Source organism: Monodon monoceros, unplaced genomic scaffold, assembly GCF_005190385.1.
Source record: "Monodon monoceros isolate NGI ecotype Baffin Bay Population unplaced genomic scaffold, NGI_Narwhal_1 Super_Scaffold_12, whole genome shotgun sequence".
Taxonomy (NCBI): domain Eukaryota; kingdom Metazoa; phylum Chordata; class Mammalia; order Artiodactyla; family Monodontidae; genus Monodon; species Monodon monoceros.
Window position 1 is genome coordinate 10,747,268 of NW_021703768.1, and position 22,721 is coordinate 10,769,988.

Genomic DNA, 22,721 nt, shown 5'->3' on the forward strand with positions numbered 1-22,721 from the left:
GTGTAGAATCACAAGTGCTACTGTTGAGCTCATTAATCACCAATTTAAGACTCTCTATATTCACCGACAGTATTCCTAGAATATCCTGAAGCCACTCCAGAGCCTATCTACCATTTGTTGGATTCACCCTGAACTGAATTTGAAGAAACTCTTCCTGCATGAGCACCCTTTTGGAACAGGTGATCCATGCTCATACTGGTTTATTCCAAATAGCAAAGTAGCAGTGTGTCCATAAACCAGTTCCTTCCCTGAAACTAGAAGATTGACCACAGCCTCGAATTACACCACAGTTACATAAACTCAGTTCCCAATTGTAATGGAATTGTTTAGAAGTCAGGATTTTCCTCTAACAGAAGCATGGGGGGAAAGGAAGAAAACTGCATGCTCTTTGCAGGACACCCAGCAAAGCATACACATCTGTGCTGATTGTGTAATAATTTTCTGTCACTAAGCAATGCTCATTCAAAGGAAGCCCAGCTATAACTTAAACTCATTTCAACTTTTATCAATGTAACACTTTGCTCATTTAGCCAATGCCCACTATCTTTAATAGTATTCTTAGCCTATAAAAGAATGCTGCATAAATAGGGCAAAGAGATTTATTACAATAATTTTTTTCCTGATCTTAATTTCCAAGATTAATTGCTGCCATTAAGGCTGCTGCTTCTGCTATTTTCATAACACTGTCTGGATGCTAAGAAATCCAGTATCTTGGCAGTTGATCAACTTTATATATTCTATCGTTACTCAATGGCATTCTACTTGAGATATCGATGCTTAATGAAGGGAAATGTAAGTTATCTATTTCTTGGTGTCTTGTTAGTTACTTTTTGTGAAGAGCTCTTTCCTAGTCAGACTGGCTGGGAACACTTAGGCCCAAGCATTCTGTTTTGTAGAGCTCTCCAACAGGATATTACTTTTAATGACAAAGTTCTCATAAACAATTCTCAATAGTTTTCCAGCTCACTAGTAAGATTTTTCACCTGGCTGTCTATGATAAGATTTAAATGGAATCAACAAAAACCGTATTTCTTATAAAAATGATGTGTAGCGTGTACATTCAATTTTTTAAAAATCCCTAAGTTATCGTTATTAAAGTTAATTAAAATTGTTGCTTATAACGTTAATTGTTGCTTCCTCAATGCATAAGATATACTTCGAGTCAATTCAGCTCACAAGTGTGCAGTGCTCTTTGATGTCCGATGTTCAGACTTTGGGGGCAGTCCAAGGTGCAAATGTCAAGGTCACTGCTCTCCAGGTGCGCCTCACGGCAGCAAACATTGAGTGCGTGTGAAGACGGTTCTTTGACTTGGAAGTTGCTCTAGTTGACTACAGAGTGCACCCACACTCGAGTTCTTACTCCTTCCGGGGGGCTGGTGCTCTGGGAAAGAGCTCACCCATCTCTGAGGCCCAGGACCCAGCCAAGGGTTTGCCTTATTGGTTCAGTTCTGTTCAGTCTTAAGAGCTCTCAGCCCTAATGAAGGAAGCATTAACTCCAACTCTCTTCTGATCACCTATTTTAACTTGTCAATTACAAGGGGCTTAGTGACTTCTGAGTCACTCTGTACTGTTGCTGTTTGGGGGACCATCAGTACAGGTCTGTGGTCTAGATGAGCCAAGTGCAAGAATCTCCTGGATATAACACTGACGTAATCAGCAAGCCATGGATGACACCAATGGCCAGTGGAGATCTCAGCCTTCTCCAGCTGATGCTATCCGGTCGGCATCCACAGGGACTCTCATGGCACTGTCACTTGCTTGTCTCTCTAGTGGGATCACCCTCTCTCAGAAGCTGAACCATATGAAATTACTATGGCTGTGGGTCAAGGGGCTGGATATTAGCAATCTCATAAGTTTGACCAAATATTTCTACAAATCGACAGCACCCTGTATAACACGGCTCCAGTTTCAAATGAGCTGCGTTCAAAGTCTCTTGTCTTGCAGCTCACTTCAGCTTCAGAGGAAACCCAAAAGAATAGTCTTAAATCTTGGAATCAGCAAATACTCATAATCGATAATGAACTGGGTCAAGTTCTAACCCCTCACCCATATCATGCTGCAGAATCCTACTGTTTGGTGGATACCACCTTCTTTTGAGGGAAAGGTAAATTGATGGATAATTGTAAAATAATGACTCCACTTATCCATTATCTGAAATGTTCTCTTGACGTTCTAGATTTTTCTGCTCATTCTCTGAGTAAACTCTCAAAATGAGAATTCTGAGTATTAACTTTGTTTAGTTTTAAAATAAACAATTTGATGGCTACTGCTGCCAACGTAAGTTGGGGATGTATAGCAGCTAGTAATGCAAAATATGTTATTACTATCCATAACAAATTTCATTTACGCTGGATTTTACCATTTAAAAATGCTTTTGCTATATTATCTTATTTAAGTAATGGAAAGGTGATGAAATGATTATGTATTTACAAATAAACTTAAGAAGGCCTATAATCCAGTCAAGTTATTATAATTATACCTTTGAAAGAAATGGCAATTTCTCAATAAACTTATGAAAATGGTGGCTTCCGTTTTCATTCTTCACTCTTTGTGTGTGTATTAAAACCCATGCCTTTTCTGGAAAATGACAAAGCCTTAATAATGCATCACCCTACCTCAGATTTATGTGTGTCCTGCAAAACCCACAGCAATGGGAAACAGAGGTGAAACATTTGGGATGGGGTACAGTCTGTTCCTGCCCTTTATTTCTGAATTCTAGCTTTCTCATTTATTGACACTGGATTTTTCACATCAAAATCTCAGAATAGGCAAGATACGTAATTGTCTGGCATCTGCAGAACTCGGATAAACACGTGTATACCTCATCTAACTGTGCTCTGGGGTTACAAACAGGTATCTCAAGTAAGTGAAATCCTCTTTTGCCTATGAGGCTGCTCAGTCATCTGCAGTCAAATCACTGAATTCTTTTCGGGTCTAACTTCGGGTCTAACCTATTCAGGGACAGCCAAAACAGGCAGGGTCCTCTTTTCATTTTCTATGTAGATTAAGTCTTAGAATATTCCAGGCTCATAATAATGCTTCTTTACATAGAAATATAGTAGGGGTTGATCAGAAAGGTAATGAGGTATGCTCTCCACTCAAAGTAAGTGTACTCCACATATAGAAGCATTCTGTGATGTAAGGAAGATGGGGTTTAGGGCAGAAGATACTTCTTTTAACCGAACACTTACAAATAAAAACAGCCCTACATTATTTGTAAAATTCATGTTTGCAATAACTAAATAGTTTGGAGTTTACTGTTGTTCTGCTTTGCTTTGCTTTATTTTGTTGTGTTTTACTCATTCATTCATTCATTGATAAAAAGATGGATGATGTCAACAACTTCTGTTTAAAGCCACAAGTAGGTACTGAAGCAATTAAAAGAAGTATGATATGTATCCTTTATCAGCTCAGTCTAAACACAGAGGAGAATCACAGGCATTACAAGATAGAAAAGTCATATATATACACTACCATGTATAAAATAGATAGCTAATGAGAACCTACTGTATAGCACAGGGAACTCTACTCAATGCTATGTGGTGACCTAAATGGGAAGGAAATCGATAAAAGAGTGGATATATGTATGACTGATTCACTTTGCTGTACAGCAAGAAACTAACACAAATTGGAAAGCAACTATACTCCAAGAAAAATTAATTTAAAAAAATAGAAGTCATTACTCAATTGAGTTTAATGCCAGGTTTATACTACTTGCGATGCTCTCTCCAAATTCAGGTGAATAATTTAGTTTAAAGTGCTTTTAAGTCACCAGGGCTTTCTCATACTTGGCAGAAGAAATGACATATCTTCCTTGGAGGACCACCTTTAAACTCAGACCTCATATAATGCCCACACATAAGCTCCTAGGAACATGAACCTGCAATCAGAAATCTCAAACAGCAGAATGAGTAAGTCCCTATGAGCCATATTAATTAGAAGCAATAAGCAGAAGAATAAAATCCACAAAGATTGAAGACAGTGGAATTATCAGATTCAGAATATGAAAAAAACCCATACTTAATATGCTTAAAGATATAAAGGGGACTTTGAAATTGAAACTTAAAAGAGAGCATCCAATATGTCAAAGCAAATATGAATGAGAACAAACTGAACTTAGAGAAATGAAAAACATAATTTAAATTAGCATATTAGAAATAGCTTAATAGAGCTCTCATATGCCACTCATAGGATTGGAGATGGTACAACTGCTTTGGGAAACAGTTTGGCATTCTCTTGAAAAGTTAAACATGCACCTGCCATATGACCCAGATATTCTGCATGTAGATATTTACCTGAATGAAAAGAAAGTATATGTCATACAAAGACTTGTGTACAAGACTTGTTCGTAGCAGCTTCATCTGTAAATAGCAAAAACTATCAACAACCCAAATGTCCATCAACAGGCGAATGAACACATAAATTGTGCTACATTCATACAATGGAATACTACTCAGCACCAAAAATGAATGAGCTAGTGATATCTGTACCAATTAAAATTTAATAATTCTTTCTGATAAAACACTTGGCAAACTAGGAATTAAAAGGAAAGACCTTAACTATATAAAATGAGTCTATTTTTTAAAAAACTGTATTGAGTCTAAACTGTATTGAGTCTATAAAATGAGTCTATTTTTTAAAAAACTGATATAACAAAAACTGTATTGACCCAGCAATTCTACTTGTAGCTACACACCCAAGAGAAATGAAAACATTTGTGCACACAGAGATATGTACATGAGTGTTCACAGAAGCCCAATCATAATATCCCCCAATTGGAAACAACCTAACTGTCCAACACTTGGTTAATGGATGAAGTGTGTTATGTCCATTCAATTGAACTTTACTGGGCAATAAAAAAGAAATGACATACTGATACATGGCACAACATGGATGAACATTGAAAACACTATGCTAGATAAAAGGGCCAATCCCCAAAGACCCCATATGGCATGATTCCATTTATATGAAACGTCTAGAAAAGGCAAATCTATAGGGCTGAGAAGGGTATGAGGTTTCTTTTTGGGGTGATGAAAATGTTCTAAAACTGACTGTGGTAATGGCTGTAAAACCCTATAAGTATACTAGAACCCATTAACTTTTACATTTTAATTGAATGGTATATGAATTATATATCAATAAAGTTGTTATTTAAAAACACCTGCAGCAATTCTTGTAATGATAAAGGAATTCCATTAAATAAAAGGTTGCCTAGCCTTGCCCACTTCTTATCAGTACAAAAAGAAAACAAAACAAAATGAAAGTTAAAAGATTTTAAAAGAAAATAGAATATAGTAATCTTTACAGGTTACTCATATAAAAACCCTGAAGGAATCTGAAAACTAATTACAGAAATACTTAAAGAGTTTTTAGCAAGTTTGCTTGGTATCAGATCAATACATAAAAATCCATTGCATTTCTATATAAAAAGAAGCTCTTAGAAGTTGCACCTTATAAAAAGGATAACATTTCCAAGAGCAACGAAAACTCTAAGGGGCCTAAGCATGAATGAAAAAAAGAATAGTGCTAAGTCTTTAAGAAGAAACGTATAAACTTCATTGAAAGACAGTAAACAAAATGGATTGACATCAGGTTCATGAATAGGAAGACTTAAAATAACAAAGCTATAATTTCCTCCAATATCCCAGAAGTAGACCACACATATGTGAAAATCTGACATATGATAGAGATGGCATTCTAAGCTCATGGAGCAAATGACAATCTACTCAATAGCAGGTATTGGGACAATCAGTTATTTACATGAAAAAAAAAACAAAAACTGAATCTCTACCTTTTCCAGGCGCCCCCCTCCAAAAAAACAAAATCAAAAACCAAAAAACAACCAGGAAATCAATTACAAGCGAATTAAAGACTTTAATAGGGCTTCCCTGGTGGTGCAGTGGTTGAGAGTCCGCCTGCCGATGCAGTGGACACGTGTTTGTGCCCCGGTCCGGGAAGATCCCACATGCCGCGGAGAGGCTGGGCCCGTGAGCCATGGCTGCTGAGCCTGTGCGCCCGGAGAGGCCACAACAGTGAGAGGCCCACGTACCCGCAAAAAAAAAAAAAAAAAGGCTTTAATATAAGAAGCTATAGGGAGTTCTCTGGTGGCCCAGTGGCTAGGATTATGGGCTTTCACTGCTGTGGCCCAGGTTCAATCCCTGGTCAGGGAAATGAGATCCCGCAAGCTGCGTGGCAGAGCCAAAAAAAAAAAAAAGGTACAATTCTACAACTGTTAAAAGAAAACTTAGGAAATTGTTTTAATGTTGTTTTAGTAGATATGATTTCTTAAGCAAGATTCCAAAAAGCATGAATTCTAAAGAAAACAGACTGATCAATCTAACAAAACTAAAATAAGCCCTTCTGTTCATCAGAGGACACCATAAGAAGGTGAGAAAGCTCAAACTGGAAGAACATGGTGGTAAACACATTAAATTAAGAGAAAATGAGTGTCCAAATATATTGAGAATTAAAATAACTAAGAAAAAGGAAAACCAGTAACAGAAAAATGTGTAAAAGACATCAATAGGCATTTAATGGAAAAATAAACACAAATCTCTAATAAATATGTAAAAAGTCCTGTTAGTGCAGAAGGTAGGGAGATGCCAACTTCAAAGCCACCAGATTTGCAACAAAAGGGCCAAGAAAACTTGGAAAGTAGCAAGTTTTTGCTGAGTATATGGAGCAAAGGATTAGTCATCTCTGATGGGACCGTAAATTTGTACAGTTACTTCTGAAAGCTCTTTGACTTTATAAAGGAAGCTGAAGACGTTCAAATCCTGCAAGGCTGCCAGGGCTGCCCTGTGCGTGCCCAAAAGAAACACATGCACACCTACACTAGGAGTCCCACACAACCACGTCCCAAGCCATATGTTTCCAAAAAGCAAACCCTGAAAACTCTGCAAATGTTCTTCTCAGGAGAAAGGATAAATGCTTTTTGGCATAGTCAGATAATGAACTAGGAGGCATCAGTGAAAAAAAAAAAAAAATTCATGAAATACAAGCACCCATATCAACATGAATAAATCTGCAAAAGAGACGGTTGAGTGAAAATAATGCAAGTTGCAAAGAATATGTAACATAATTATGTAAGATTCAAAAACAGGCCAACTGGACTTCCCTGGTGGCGCAGTGGTTAAGAATCTGCCTGCCAATGCAGGGGACATGGGTTCGAGCCCTGGTCCGGGAAGATCCCACATGCCGTGGAGCAACTAAGCCCATGCGCCACAACTACTGAGCATGTGCTCTACAGCCTACGAGCCACAACTACTGAGCCCGTGAGCCACAACTACTGTAGCCCGCGTGCCTAGAGCCCGTGCTCCACAACAAGAGAAGCCACCGCAGTGAGAAGCCTGCACACCGCAACGAAGAGTAGCCCCTACTCGCCGCAACTAGAGAAATCCCGCGCACAGCAACAAAGACCCAATGCAGCTAAAAATAAATTAATTAAATAAATTAATTAAAAAACACACACACAGAAAAACAAAAACAGGCCAACCAAATAATACTTTGCATATCTGGATGTTTGCATGTGGGAAAATACAAAGAAATCCAAGGGAATGAATAAACATGAAAATTCAGTTTAGTGTTTATCTCTAAGACGGTGAGGTAGGCAATTAAAGAAAGGCAGAAAAGCATCTCGAACAACCATTGGTCAAATTCTATTTCCTCAGTAGAGCTGTGGCATTTTTGAAAACATCCATGTAAACATACCACAAATTTTCCATTGTATATATCATATATTTCATTATACTATATATACCACTATATTAAAGTATAAGATTTTTCTGAGAATCATTTGTATAGCATAATCTCAAAAAAATTCACTTCATAACTAAGGCCCTATGAATCAATGATAACATTTAAAAAATAAGCTATCAGTCCATTTTAATAGAATACTTTTATTTGGAAGTTCCTTATTTTATCATTGTATTCAATTAGCATTTCAGAGTTTTATTTGGTTTTGTGCTTTTCTGACTTAACATGAAAGAATTCTCCCTGGGAATAATGATGCCAGTGAAATCTGTGAAAAATGATGAATTCAATCCCCTGGCAGAAACACTGCTGATTCTTTTATATCTTATTTCCTAAAATTCCCTTATTTTGAAGTTTTTAATATTTCTCTAAAAACTTTCAAATATCCTACAGAGCTTTATTTCTTCATTAGTTTATTATTCCTTTGTTCTGACTCTAGGAGCTGCACAGGAAACTAAGTTCGGATGAATTTTCTCCCTCTGGAATGCTAGTTCATTAGCCAAATATAAGAAGTGTTTGAAATGGCCAGGTTCAAGCTTAAAATAAATCTCTGTACCCGCACCCCAAAGGGCAGTTTAAATAGAATCAAGCTAACTTAATTCTGTCTCTTGAGTTTCGCTCTTGCATTTGCTGCGTTATCTTCACATTAAGTGGTTGATCACACACACGACGGTTAGCTTGATAGACATCTTGCTATAGACACTAGGACAGCAGAGAAAGATCTTGCTATTATCCTAAATAACATCCCTAAGGCAGCATGAAGACTAAGTTACCTGAGGGCAGGTAATGTGCTTTTCTCATCCAGAGCTGTACTCCCAGTGTCTATTACACTGTGTGACACATAGTAGGGCCATAATTTATGTGTGTTTAACGAAGCCATGAATGAATGGATGAATGAGATCTTGCACTCCTTCCTGTCCTAAAGGAGGACTCCACAAACCCATGTTCTTATAGACTTGTCCTTGTTTCACTGGCCCTAGCAACCCACTCACATGGCTGAGGGCAACACTTCTCTGATTTGGGAACTAGGTAGGCAGACCTCAACTTTTAGACACAAGTCCCAGAGGGATGCTATTAGCTTCCACAGTCCCTCAAAGACCCCAAAAGGCTTTAAAACAGTGCTAACAATTCCAGTGTTTCAGTAACATTGAGGAATTTCTCTATTCCCACCTTCATCTCTTTGGTAAAATTATTTTCTAGTACCAGGTTACAAAGGCATTAAATGAGTTTATTAATAACAGTAGGACACAGACACTCAAAATTATAGTGACTTGAGCAACTGTCCACCTGAGGCAAGTGCAAATTTTATGGTTATGAGACCATATCAAACAGTGTGATGTTTCAGTGCATCGTGGCTATATGATCACATACATACTGCTCACACATTAATTCAAGAATATCACCATACTGTGGTGTCCCTAGCAGAAAATGGTGACAGTCAGAATACTCTGTCTTCAGTTAATTTGATATCATCATAATCATCCACTAAATAAAACAAAAAGAAGGAAAGGGATAAACAAATAACAGTGCTCTATGAAGACGAGGGCATTTCCTATCTCCTTGTGCACATGACAAGTGAGTCATAATTATAATATTTATAAAAATTAATTAATTCATTAAGAAGAGGACCAGCCCACATATATCAAATATTTTCTCAGTGACAAACACTATGTTATTTATTTTAAACACTTTTCCACATTTGATCCTTATAACCAACATCTCAGATAAGTACTATTCGCCCCAATTTACAGGCAGATAAATTGAGTTTCTAGAGGACTAGTATTTCCCAATGTCACACACTTAGCAATAGGCAGAGCGAAGATTCAAAGCCAAAACTTACCGGTTCCAAACTGCATTGTCTTAAACGCCACCCGGACCACCTCCTAAACATTAGAGCTTCAGTATTTCTTGGGCATTTATGATACGACAGGCAATCCAAGAATCCCGAAAGACAGAATGAACTCTTTACCTTAAATGAGGAATGTCAAAATGACAGTGAGTCTCAACAGGTGGAGACCATCATCTACACATCAGAAAGAGAAGGTTAATCGCTAGATTTGGGGTAAAGCTGGCAGTCAATTCCTTGGACAGATCTTTTCAATAAAATCTTGCTGAGAGTTACATTCTCAAATAAGTGTGTAAGACGAAGCAACAATTTGTGACAAGTTTCAAACTTCCTCAGCTCTTGAGGTACTAAACAAACAGATGTTTCCGAAGACTGGGGCTCATGAATACCACTTTACTGTCAACAAATTAGGCAACATCTTTGCTGCCTGCTGCTAACGCAGCAATCTCTTAAATTTAAAATTCTATGATAGCTTCTCCTGGATAAAAGGGAATTAGCATACATTCACATACCATGAAATAAAAAAATCAAAGGTTCCTTGTTGAAAATAGGCAATGGTTGCGTTGGAGCTAAGCTCACAGTGTTGGCTTAGCCTACCCAAATGTTTAAGTTAAAAAAAAAAAAATAGTAATTTTGCGATCCTGCTCTGTCTCCTTTGACACAAGTGAGTTTCCAGACCCTCCCAACTCTAACTCTGAAACCACTGTCAAGTGCTCATGACCTTGCTTTCAGTTTTATGACCCATCTCCTGCACAGAGGCTAGCATCTTATGTGGCTGTCACCAGCCTCCACGGGCTTCAATCCATTCTCCACGCAGCTGGCAGAACCAATGCTTCCTTCCAGAATATCACTTCCTTGGGGAGAACCGTCTTCCACGTTCTATCGCCCACTCAACAAAACCCACAGTCTCTAGCCTGACTGCTCACCAAATGGTCCTGTCTGTCTGCACCCTTAATCAACACCAGTCCATCTATGGGCTCGCTATACCAACCACACTGATTCCTATCCACCCTTGTCTTTCTGACTTTGTACTTTCCTTCTGAGCAATGCCTTTATCCCAGTTCTTTCCCTGCCAATGTTTCACATCTTCGACACACAAATATCCCTCTGTGAAACCATCACTGGCACGGCCTCCTGTTCTCTTCATGGCACCAACATGTTCCAGCATGTTCTGAGTGAGACGCTCAGACGCTCCGTGGCATGTGGGACCTTCCCGGACCGGGGCACGAACCTGTGTCCCCTGCATTGGCAGGCAGACTCTCAACCACTGCGCCACCAGGGAAGCCCCACATTCACTTTTGAAGCCCAAGGAGTGCCTGCTAACATGTTGGGTCCATACAATCTTTCACAAGCATCTTTTTTTAAATAAATAAAACCAGCGATTTTACTTCTTAAGAGTCCCGGTCCACGTGAGCTCTCAGTGTGAAAAGCTCTCTTCCAGCTCCCTGTCTTTTGCCCAGCTTTTAGCCAATGTAGAACACACCTAGACTATCTGAGGCAGTTTACAATATACTTACAAACTTCTTTTAGACTGTGTTTTCCCAAATATAAAGTCCATGCCATAACCCAACTGGAGATGTTCCCATATTGAACAAACTCCCCACATAAACGTGTAGACATCTATCTCCCTTCCTCTGAAGCACCAAATCTATTTGGTAACATCTTGCCATCCTCACGACTGAATTACTTGGCTCTATTATTCAAGTCCAAGAAAAGTCCCCATGTTAAAATATTCAGATGTGACTTACTGTGTATCATGAAAGGTTTGAATGAGATGAAGGGCACAGTGACACATCTGGAACAGACTTAGGTGCTCAATGTTTCCTATTTTACAGGTGAGGAAACAGAGGCCCAGAAAACCCAAATGACTTGTCCCAAGTCACAGCTTGAGTGTTTCGGTGCCAAGACCATGATCTTCCTGCTATGCCCCGACTGCCTTTCCATCTTAATAATTTGAACATACAGCGTTCATGGTGTTCATCATCCAATCTTGACAACTGAAGTTCTTTCTTCTTAAGTGGATCAAATACTCATTGTTTTTTTGTCAGTTGAAATATCACTGGTTTCCAGTCCTCTGACATGAGCATAACAGACAAATATAAATTTAAGTAAACTTGGTAAAAGCTTTTGGACCTTCGGCATCTGAGCAAAGGCAGAATGGAGGACACACAAATACCTTCATCAACAGGTCCTTCTACTTCTCAACACACTTATACCTTTATATAACCAGGAGACTAATGAGCATGCATGTTTTGGTCAGTGTATTCATCTCTTGCTGTTCCCTGTTTGAAACACATCTATTCAGAGAGTCACTGGCTTCTATACCTTAATTTACTATTTCCTGCCATACATATGTTATCCTTGCATTACTGCTCTCCTTTTGATGATGACACAATATCAAAAGTCCCATCTCCAGCTCTAGCAGTGGGTCCAGAGACACAATAAGTTGCCCCAGGTGAAAGGGAAACTGATTTGGCTTTCTTCCATTTCATTGTGTCAATTTCCATGTGGTTCTCTAGTCTATATTATGAAAGAGACAAAAGTGGTGCTATCCTGATAGATCTTTTAGTCCTAGTGAGAGGAACTATTTTTTGCAGAAAAATTAAGGAGACTTCAGTGAAAAACTTATCTGTACCAGGGCAAAAAACATATATGATTCACTAGTAACAGCATGCAAGATGCTGTGTGAGATGCTTTACTTACATTTCTCATTTAATCTTTACAAAATTACTGAAAAGCATTATCCCCATTTGTGTAGATGAGAAAAGTAAAATTCAGAGAAATTAGGAAAGCTAGGCAATACCATAAAAACACAACGATGGGAGCTTCCCTGGTGGCACAGTGGTTGAGAGTCCGCCTGCCGATGCAGGGGACGCGGGTTCGTGCCCCGGTCCGGGAAGATCCCACATGCTGTGGAGCGGCTGGGCCCGTGAGCCCTGGCCACTGAGCCTGTGCATCCGGAGCCTGTGCTCCGTGGCGGGAGAGGCCACAACAGTGAGAGGCCCGCGTACAGCAAAAAAAAAAAAAAAAAAAACCACAATGATGAAATTTAGGTCCAATTTATGGAGCCACAAACTTCACCTTTCAGATCTATGAGTTTGAAAAAAAAATGCTGTAAAGATGAAAGAAAACATGAAGCATCTTCTAGACTAACTATATTTATAAACATTTGCAGTTTTCTACCAATTGGAATATTAAATTTCAATATATATTAGAGTTAGTTTTCCTCAAAAATCTGTTTTACAATGCAAAACCTCTAAATAAAATTTGGTATATTAATAATTTTTAGATGTAAAACTAATATTAGTTTGTTGATATCTCACTTTGGAAAGAGGACAGGCTTCAAATTTGATGCAAAAGTGTTAAGATACAATAATTGCCCTAAGACATATATCAGATAATTATAACTATTAAATATTTTTAGGACCTACATAAAATTCTCAGGACAGTTGACTATTTCTTATCCCACAGAAATCTAGAACAATGTGTTTAATTGTGCTATAGAATGAATGTTTGTGTCCCTCCAAAATTTACGTTTTATGGTGAAACCTAATCCCTAGTGTGATGGTATCTGGAGGTGAGGCCTCTGGGAGGTGAGGTCATGAGGATGGAGCCTTCATGAATGGGATTAGTGCCCTTATACAGAAGGCCCTGGAGAGCTCCTGTGTCCCTTTCACTATGTGATGACACAGCATAAAGATTATGACCCAGGAAGCAGCTTCTCACCAAACAGTGAATTTGCCTGTGCTTTGATCTTGCACTTCCCAGCCTCCAGAAATGTGAGAAATACATTTATGTTGTTTGTAAGCCACCCAATGTATAGCATTCACTTACAGCAGCCTGAACTAAGACAATGTGATAACTAGTATTTTATAGACTTAGTGTAATTTGTCCACTGGCAATTTGCAAGAGAATACTGAACAGTTACTTTGGATGCACTTAAAAGCAATGATAACCTATACTATTGACACTCTTTATGTCATTTGTATAAGAATGAAATCAGAAACATATCCAGATGAAGAGCTTCGAAATTGCTATAATCATTGGAGGCGGGGGGGGGGAGCGGGGGGGAGGAGAGGGAAGAAGAAGAAAATCAGTTCAAAAACGTTTTACCTCTAGGGTGAAAATGGGCTGAAGACATTTAGATGGTTATTTACAACATAATTCAAGACACCATTTAAGACACGATAATAACAGCATTCCAGCGAGGCATTTTCAATGTGTACTTGGGGAGTAAAGATACCTGGGTTCAAAAATCATGGGTTCAAAAACCAATGTTTGGTCACTAGCTGCTGGATGTTGGGAAAGCAATTTCTCACTCAGAATCTCAGTTTTCTCATCTACAAAATGAAATACAAGTAAGGCTTATTAACTCATAGGGTTAACTAAGAGTAAATGGCATGACCTATATAAACCACAGTTAATATTGTGCCCAGCCTATGGAAATTGCTGCAAAAATACTACCATTATTATTGTTAAAATTATCACTATTATCATCATCTTCTTAAGATGAGAGTGAAAATATGAGAATAGGTCAACCACAGTTCCACACCAGAGAGCACATCAAACCAACAGGCCTTGGATTCCAGAGTACTATTTTGGAATCTGGCAAGGTCAGAATAATATACAATATCTTATATGTAATGTATAGAGATGGAAATATGTATAGATAGTAAGACTGGTGATTTTTGCCCCCCAAAAAATAGCAATGAGAATAAGAACAGTAATGAAAGTACAGTGTACTTATTCATTTTTTATTCATTCGGCATTGATTGAACTGTTATGTGCTGGCCACTGCTTTGCCATATACTCTGAGGCTCTGTCCTTGGGGAATTACTTAGAGATGAGGGGAAGAAACAAGAGGCCCAGCACCTACTTCTAGTGGCTGCGGAGGCTCACAAAGTCCCAGTGCAGGGGAGGAAGAGGCAGCAGTTTTTGTCCAGGTGTTTAAAATAAAAACTTCATTTAATAAAAAAAAAAATTCTTAAAAACGAAAAATTATTCAAAAGCTCTTTTCTTTTTTTTTGTTTTTTTTTTGTTTTTAATGGCAGAAGTATTCACTGGTGGTAAGAATCTAGAATCTTATGGCTTTGAGTGGTTTTTTGCCTTTGGCTACATGCCTGTTTAGGAATGTGTGTATATGTAGAAATATCTACATAATTTAAAAAAACTTTATTTGAAAAATTTTAAGTAATTATTTAATATGTCTGGTTTCCAAAATGAAGTATTTTGGCAAATTTCTTCCTTCTTTATTTAAAAAGAATAAATGGAAATATCTACTTGTTTCAAAATCATATCCTGCAGGATAATTAAGAAATGCACAATATGCCTTACTTTGGAAAACAATTACATTCATATATGACTTCTTAAGAAAATGCAGAAATTATGCTTTTAAATAAATACATTTCATCTGACAAAAGTTTGTGACTACTTGACATATTTCTTCACTGCTAATTTAACCAGATCAGTATTTTCTCTAAAATAAGCCTGACTTCTTTGTAGGTCTGGAAAAGATTTTTAGACTCTATTTATAAAACTGTTGGCATACTCACAGAAGCTAGTTAATAAAGAGAATGACCCTTGATAACATTTATAACATTAATTCCTTTTGTATCCCAATCTCCAAAATATGGCAGACTTTTGAAGAAACTGGTTTGTGAGAAATTCAATAATTCATCTGCTAGAAAGAAAGAGCATCTTCTAATGTGAAGCAAGCAGTTTTTACACATATATTACATTTTGTAATTTTTGGCTGTGCCCCTCTGGTATGTGGGATCTTAGTTCCCCGATCAGGGATCGAACCCCTGTCTCCTGCACTGGAAGGCAGAGTCTTAACCACTGGACTGCCAGGGAAGTCCCTACATTTTGTCTTTTTAAACATATATTACTCCAATTGGAGTCTTGGGTATCTATATTATAAAAATGGCAAGGTTAAAGATGATTGCTTTATTAGTTTTCCTTATTTTACAGTAAATAATGACTCCACTCTACATTCAAATACCTCTACTTCTTAGAATCAAAGCTATAGATTATTTTAATATGTGAATCCAAATGCATGTGCATATGCATGAAAAATAAAATTGGCAACAGAAATTAAAGTTTTGAATGGAATACAGATGCTCATGGAATAAAATTTATTTTCTCTAAAAAACTTTCATAATTCAGCTTGTTGTAATATATAATACCACCAATAGAAAAGCACTGTATTCATTTTCTATTACTGCATAACTAGTTACCACAAACTGAGCAGCTTAGAAAACATATAATTTTTTTATAGCTAACAGTTTTGTAAGTTTTGTAAATTTTGTAAATTTCGTAAGTTTTTCAGGCGTGGCATGGCTGGATTCTCTGTTCAGGGTCTTACAAGGTTCTCATCAGAGTTTCTGCTGGGCTACTTTCCTTTCTAAAGGTCCTGGGGAATAACCTGCTTGCAAGTTCATTCAGGCTATGAGTGGAATTCAATTCCCTTTGGTCCTAAGACTGAGGTCGCCTTCTCCTTGCCGGCTGTCAGCTGGGAATCACTCTTAGGATCTAGAAGCCACATGTGTTGCTAGCCACGTCTTTAGCTCCATCTTTAAAGCCAGCAAAGGAGAATTTATCATGTGTCAAATCTCTCTAGCTTTGAATTTTTTGACATTGTCTTTGAGCTCCAGACCGACTCTTGTCAAAATCATCGTCAGCATATCATCATCAATCTTCCACGCATCAGGTCTCCTTTAGGAAGAGTTCATAAGATAGGTCCAACTATTATTTGAATTCAAGTTCTCTCCCATTATGTTCCTGCTGCCCATGGGAATCAAGGGATATGAGTAAGGCATCTAGTCTGGTATCCTTAAATTTTCAGTAGCGCTTGAGAAAATCCCCAGTGTCCTCTGACTGAAGGTTAAAACATTCTGTAGCAAGGATCTTCTAGAAGGGTCAACAGAGTCCCAGACTCCAAACTTTGTTAAGTTCTAATAATTCCCAAGGAAGGGACATCTGGCCCCAATTTGAACAGATCAAGAAGACATTCAGAAGAATGTGAGCCCTGAGCTGGGTAACTGGATCCATAGGAAGAGGTGACCTGGCAAAAGAAGCAGGATATTCTAGATGGAAGGGATCACATGCCTATAACCACGTGAGGTGGGAAAGAGTGGTGTATTTATGAAATTGCAGAAGCGGGAACAGGTCCTTCACAGACATGGTTCTGATCTATGTGTTTACGTAGATCAATTTCACACCACATGGAGGATGCATTTGGGCAGAATGCAGGCAAAGGGATGAGTTAGAATGCTGTTCCAGGGGTCTACAGAGAGTATGACAAGGGCATGGGTACAGGCAAGTCCTCTGGGGCTTGCAGGAGCAACACAGGGCCCCATCTAGAAGAGGACCAGGTGGCTCCCAGGGCTGCTGGACCAACACCTCCCTGACAGGTCTTAGCCTGAGGAATGGGTGAGAACCAAGTAGTTGCAACTGGCCAGAGGGTGGAATTGGGCTATTAGCCTATTAGCGAGAAGGATTTGGTCATGACCCTAAATAAAGGGCCTCCTCTATATAAATAACATTCCTGATTCAGATCTGGATGGTTCTGGGGAATTAGGGAGAAGCCAGGGAACCAAACTCTCTTCTTGTAGGAGGAAGAAGGATCCAAGAGCTTGGAAAGGTTTGGCCTGAATCCAGTGAGGAAAGCCAAGAGAGGAAGGCGATGAGGGACAGAGTGGAACTGTAGCTACAGTAAGAAGCAACAATAATTCTATTCTAGAAGACTGACAACACTTCAACAACCAATAATTGATCTGATTTCTGGAAGCTATGATATGAATTTGCTTAGAAAAGTCTGAGAAGAGTTTAAGAGATCACAGTGTTCTTATTTGCAGCTACCTGTACGCTAGACATGAGGATGCAGAAGTTGCTTTGTGCCGCAACAATAGCTATCTCCACATTCTCCCTTCTCCAAATTCTCGGCATTCTCATTTAAGATTTGATTGACTATTACAAAGTTGGCTGTTACTAATGCATACTAATAATGTCTTTTCATTAAGTTTAAATTGTCAGTGTAACTACCAGGAAAGGTCTTAGGAATCAGATGGAGCAATTTCCTAACGCCAGTACAGGCAGAGGAAAACCAAACTGTATTTACCAGTCATTTTTACCACTTATTTAAAAATCTGAAAAATATTTGATTTTGTTTCATTTCCTCTAACAAACCCTCTTACTCCTCCCTAGCATCCCTAAGAAGATAAAACAAATCTAAATCATCACAGACTTCTTTACCTGTTCTCGTTTTTCAAAAATTGTTTACATTCTATTCTGTTTATTTTTAAACATCCCCTTTGATGTGCTAACTAGGTTAGTCTATCATCCTTAATAAAGACTTGAATTTCCAAAGGTGCATTTCTGAAGCTGAGCAAACAACTAGGTTGTGACAAAAAAAAAACACACACAAAAAAACAAACAAACAGTGGAAGGTATGTATTGGATTTTCTCCAGTGAAATATCAGTAAATTTCTTGTATTATTCAAATGCAGATTCATACATTAGACATTTCCAAAATACAAAATAATCAAGCTTGATGAAGACATATATATAGCTATATGGCAAGGGGAAATAATTAGGCAGGGTCATCTGCACTCAGCACTATTATTTAATATATATTTAATACAGAATTATTGATTATGTATCATGGGCTGTGATCTGGAAATACAAGAGACAGTATAAATAATCACAAGCTGTCATGGGATAATTTTTCTGCCTACTTTGACAGTTCACTGATGTGTTCTGTTCATGAAACATTAGACCTAAGAAAAGATATCAACTCAATCAAATCAAATGAGGGAGGAGGAAAGTTTTTAAGAATTTAAAAGGTAATCTCATAGATGCAACATCTAAATGCAGCCAGTCATAATGGGAACTAAACTGGTCTCTGACTTTCAGGAACCACAGAGTCTCTGTTGGACTACTCTATGTCACCACAGATTCTTCCACCAGCACCCAATCCTCATGGCCACCATCTCCTAGCACAAACCATTAGGTGTCACAGATTTGGGGTCACTTAGTTCACATTCTCAAGAGCACAAGACTAATTTCTTGCAGGCCAGTTACTGGATGAATCACCCTTGGGTCAGATATCCATTTCTGATCCAATCAGAAGTTGGGAATTGAGGCACAGGATACAACATGGTCCCCCAGGCCTGCTGCTACCAAGGGCTGGAGGGGGGTGAAACAAAATACAAGATGGAGATGGAGAGTATGCAAAGTTATCACACAGAAAGATTAGGAATACAAATTGAAAAGGTAATCTGACCAATGGTGAAACATAGCAAATGATGTAGATGTCAACTCAACCAGTGTTTATGGACCTAAAAAATCTGACAGACTTAGCTTCTCAGGCAATGTTCACTATTAAAAAAAGAGCTCTTCAAATATGTACAACCACATGTACTAAATCAAATACACACTTATAAATATTATTTTTCCCCATACTTTAGTCTCACTACCTTCAACCAGTCAACCTTCTGAAAACAATTTCAAGTGGACACAATTCACTCCTCCTTTTTCTTGTCCATCGTACTTTAGTTAATGTGGATGTTCAGACAAGTCTGTGATGAGTTTAAGAGATTACAATGTACCTATTTGTAGCTAGTATAGCCTAGGTACTTGGGTGCCAAAGCAGATGGGCTTTAACATACCGCAATTAAGGCTTTACTATTGAAAATGATATTTCAAAGCAATTTAGTCTAACAAGAGGTGCAATGATTTCCATTTAAAGGTTATCACTGTTGGACAAAGCAAAGAACAATGTTAAAAGATTAATGGCAGGTAGCTCCAATAGGAAACATTCCAACTACAAATTAATCTTACAATGATAGAATATTTTAAGAGCAATGGATTCAAGCATGTGCTAGTTCTTTTGTGGCAGTAGTTTGTTAAGAGACCCTCAAACTCATGTTCCTTCCTCTTAGGCAGAGTGGCTACAGACGCCAAGACTAGGAATCCCTGCCCCATTTCCATCTATGAGAGGGCATGTGACTGGTTCTCACCAACGGACTGTGGTTGCAGTGATGCAATTGACAATGCAATTGACCATGAGGCTGTAGGGGATGGCAGGGCTCTCAAGAGAGAAGCCGGGTCCTTAATTACTGCATGGAAGGGAAGCAGCCCCCTGACCAGCATCCACCACCTCTGTCTGTTGCATGAATAAGAAACAAACCGCTATTGTGTTAAGTCGCTAGAATGCTGGAGTTTATTTGCCATAGCAACTGTTGTTTCCTTAAGGAAGATACCTCCCTAAAAATGTAGCATGTCAAAACCACAATACAGAACAAGATGACAGGAAAGTATGATGCATTTCTGAAAAATAAAGTCGTCTTACGGAGCTTTATTTATGTTTCTTTCACACACACACTCACACGCCAGTCACACACACACACTTCTATTTTTAAATATGAACACATGGTCCTTAGGCAGATAATTTATTTTGTGGTCAAGCAACTAAGTTTTGTTTTTAAATATTTCATAATCTCAAACCAACCCCTAACTGAATAAGCAATCCATTCTATCTATGGATTTGAATGCTTTCACACACAGGAATTGCATTGGTTGATGTTTGAGGAGCAATTTTGTAATTTAGCATTGTATATTGGCAAACAACACAAGTTACACCAAAACCTCCTCGCCTTCATTTCCAGAACCTGCAACTGTGGATCATTTAGAAAAAAGAACCAAGCTGAGAGACTGTGACATGGCATCTCCTCATTTCCAGTAAGTTGACTAAATGCAAAGCCTCCTTTTTGTGTAAAATGATGCATAATTTGCATTCAAGGCAGGCGTTCATTTTATGAAGAGTTTCAAGTACAAATCAGATCAGACACCTTTTGAACATCTTAAATCGGGTTGGTTACAATTCCTTTCCAACATCTATCTGACTGAATGTTCTAATTCCACCGCCAGGTTTGCAAGGAGAAGAGAAACACCACAATTTCCTTCCACTGGCAGCTCAAAGCCCAGCCCTGAGGAGCAGTGCCCGCAGTACCTGACACTGCTCATGCTGCCGGTCTCGGATCCAAGCTTGCATCGCTCCAGTTGGCTGGCGACGATCTGGCGTTCTGCCTCTAGCTCTCGGGTCAGCCTTTCAAACTGTAATTCCTGAAATAAAACCATCAAAAAGATTAATGCTATCAGCTATACGGAAACTGGAAATCAGACCAAAAAGACAGTATGGTCAAAGGGGAAATTAGGATTTCTCAAGACGTTAAATTTGAGAAGCAGAGGTTGCTGATGTGGACCCGAAGGATGAGGATTTCAGACAGACCTGAATTCATATCACAGTCCTGGGACCCATCAGCCACAGGGCCTTGAATAAGCTATAGTCTTTCTAAGGATCAGTTTCATCATCTGTAAAATGGGTTTACAATACTTACTTCATTAGGTTGAGGTGAAGATTAAATGAGACACTGACCATGAAAAATAAGCCTGTGCTATGTTTGGCAAATGTCCTGTACCCAACAGATATTAATACCCCTGTAACCAAAAGTGAAACAATAAATAAACAATTTATTTTTTATATGATTTGGGGTATTGTGTTTAGTCCCTACTGGCCATCTAGGTGCTTCTATACACTAATTGCATCTTCATATTACATACCTATTGCAGATTGAAGAAAATAATGCTTTAAACCTACACTTTTCATTCTTTATATTCCAGCAGAAGGACAAGGACGCTGATTCTAATTACAAAGGTCTAATTACACGGTGAATTACCTTTGTGATATTTGATACATCACCTTTAAAAAGCAGCCAGCTGAACCAAGGAAGAATGCTTCTAAAAATCTGCCTGACACCCGCTGTTAAAAGATTAACTTTAATGAAAAATGATTCATTGAGCACGGCAAGGATTTCAGCTGTTCCAGCTATAGGACTTTTATACCATATTGTAATCTTTATGTTTTATTTTTCCATACACTTAAGTTTTTAATAAACATAATTATAGTAAATTATGTATTTTAACTAAAAAATTCAGAAAAAGTATTCATAATATCACAATTAACTTCTTTTTAAAAAAAATATTTATTTATTTGGTTGTACTGGGTCTTATTTGTAGCAGGTGGGCTCCTTAGCTGCAGCTCATGGGCTCCTTAGTTGCAGCTTACTGGCTCCTTAGCTGTGGCACGTGAACTCTTAGTTGCGGCATGCATGCGGGATCCAGTTCCCTGACCAGGGATCGAACCCACGCCCCCTGCACTGGGAGCGTGGAGCCCTACCCACTGCGCCACCAGGGAAGACCCACAATTAACTTCTTTTAAAAAATAAATTATTGGCACAGTTGTGTTTTGGGGAAGGGAAAGCTTCTAAGAATGCTGAAAAATACTGAAAAAGAGGGTAGGGGTTAACTTGGGAGAACTAGAACTCCCAGAATTACAGGGATTTGTCTTCCCAGAAAAGATGAGTTTATTTTATTTGTTACCCTGGGATGCTCTAGGGTAAGACCTTTAAAAAGTAGGGTCTGGGGGCTTCCCTGGTGACGCAATGGTTGAGAGTCCGCCTGCCGATGCAGGGGGCACGGGCTCGTGCCCCGGTCCGGGAAGATCCCACATGCCGCGGAGCAGCTGGGCCCGTGAGCCATGGCCGCTGAGCCTGCGCGTCCGGAGCCTGTGCTCCGCAACGGGAGAGGCCACAGCAGTGAGAGGCCCGCGTACCGCAAAAAAAAAAAAAAAAAAAAAAAGTAGGGTCTGGTGTGTCCTCTACATATGTTAAAAATACCCTTGCTCTTTTACACAAGAGCAGATTTTTTTTTGGTTGTTTCATGTTTGTTTTTTTTTGTTTTTGATTTTGGTTAGGCAATGGTTTCTTTTTTTTTCTTTTTATTCTTTCAGTGCTTCACAATTTTCAAAAGTTTCACACATGATTTCATGTACTCCCATAATAACCCCCTTTTTTAAATCCCCTTTTAGGGGGAAGCATTTTCCCTCTTCCCTCTCCCCACTGTTAACCACTAGTTTGCTCTCTATAAGAGCAGATTTTTTTTTTTATGTTGACATTATTTCAGGAATCTAAGTAAGAACCACTTGAGAAGTGAGAGCTCAGGTTTTCCATTTACAGTGTTAAAACCGAGGAAGCATATTGTTGAAGCTCAAATGTTTCTCCTT

At 38.6% G+C, this 22,721-nt stretch overlaps 1 protein-coding gene across 2 annotated transcripts in view; it reads right to left on the bottom strand.

Moving 5' to 3' along the window:
* CTNND2 (catenin delta 2) overlaps positions 1 to 22,721 on the bottom strand; it is a 778,687-nt gene that overhangs the window by 576,584 nt on the left and 179,382 nt on the right. For both annotated transcript variants that reach the window (XM_029218322.1, XM_029218323.1), the window contains exon 2: positions 20,610 to 20,722. In XM_029218322.1, the coding sequence (XP_029074155.1) occupies positions 20,610 to 20,722 (113 nt within the window). The remainder of the gene's footprint in view (positions 1 to 20,609; positions 20,723 to 22,721) is intronic.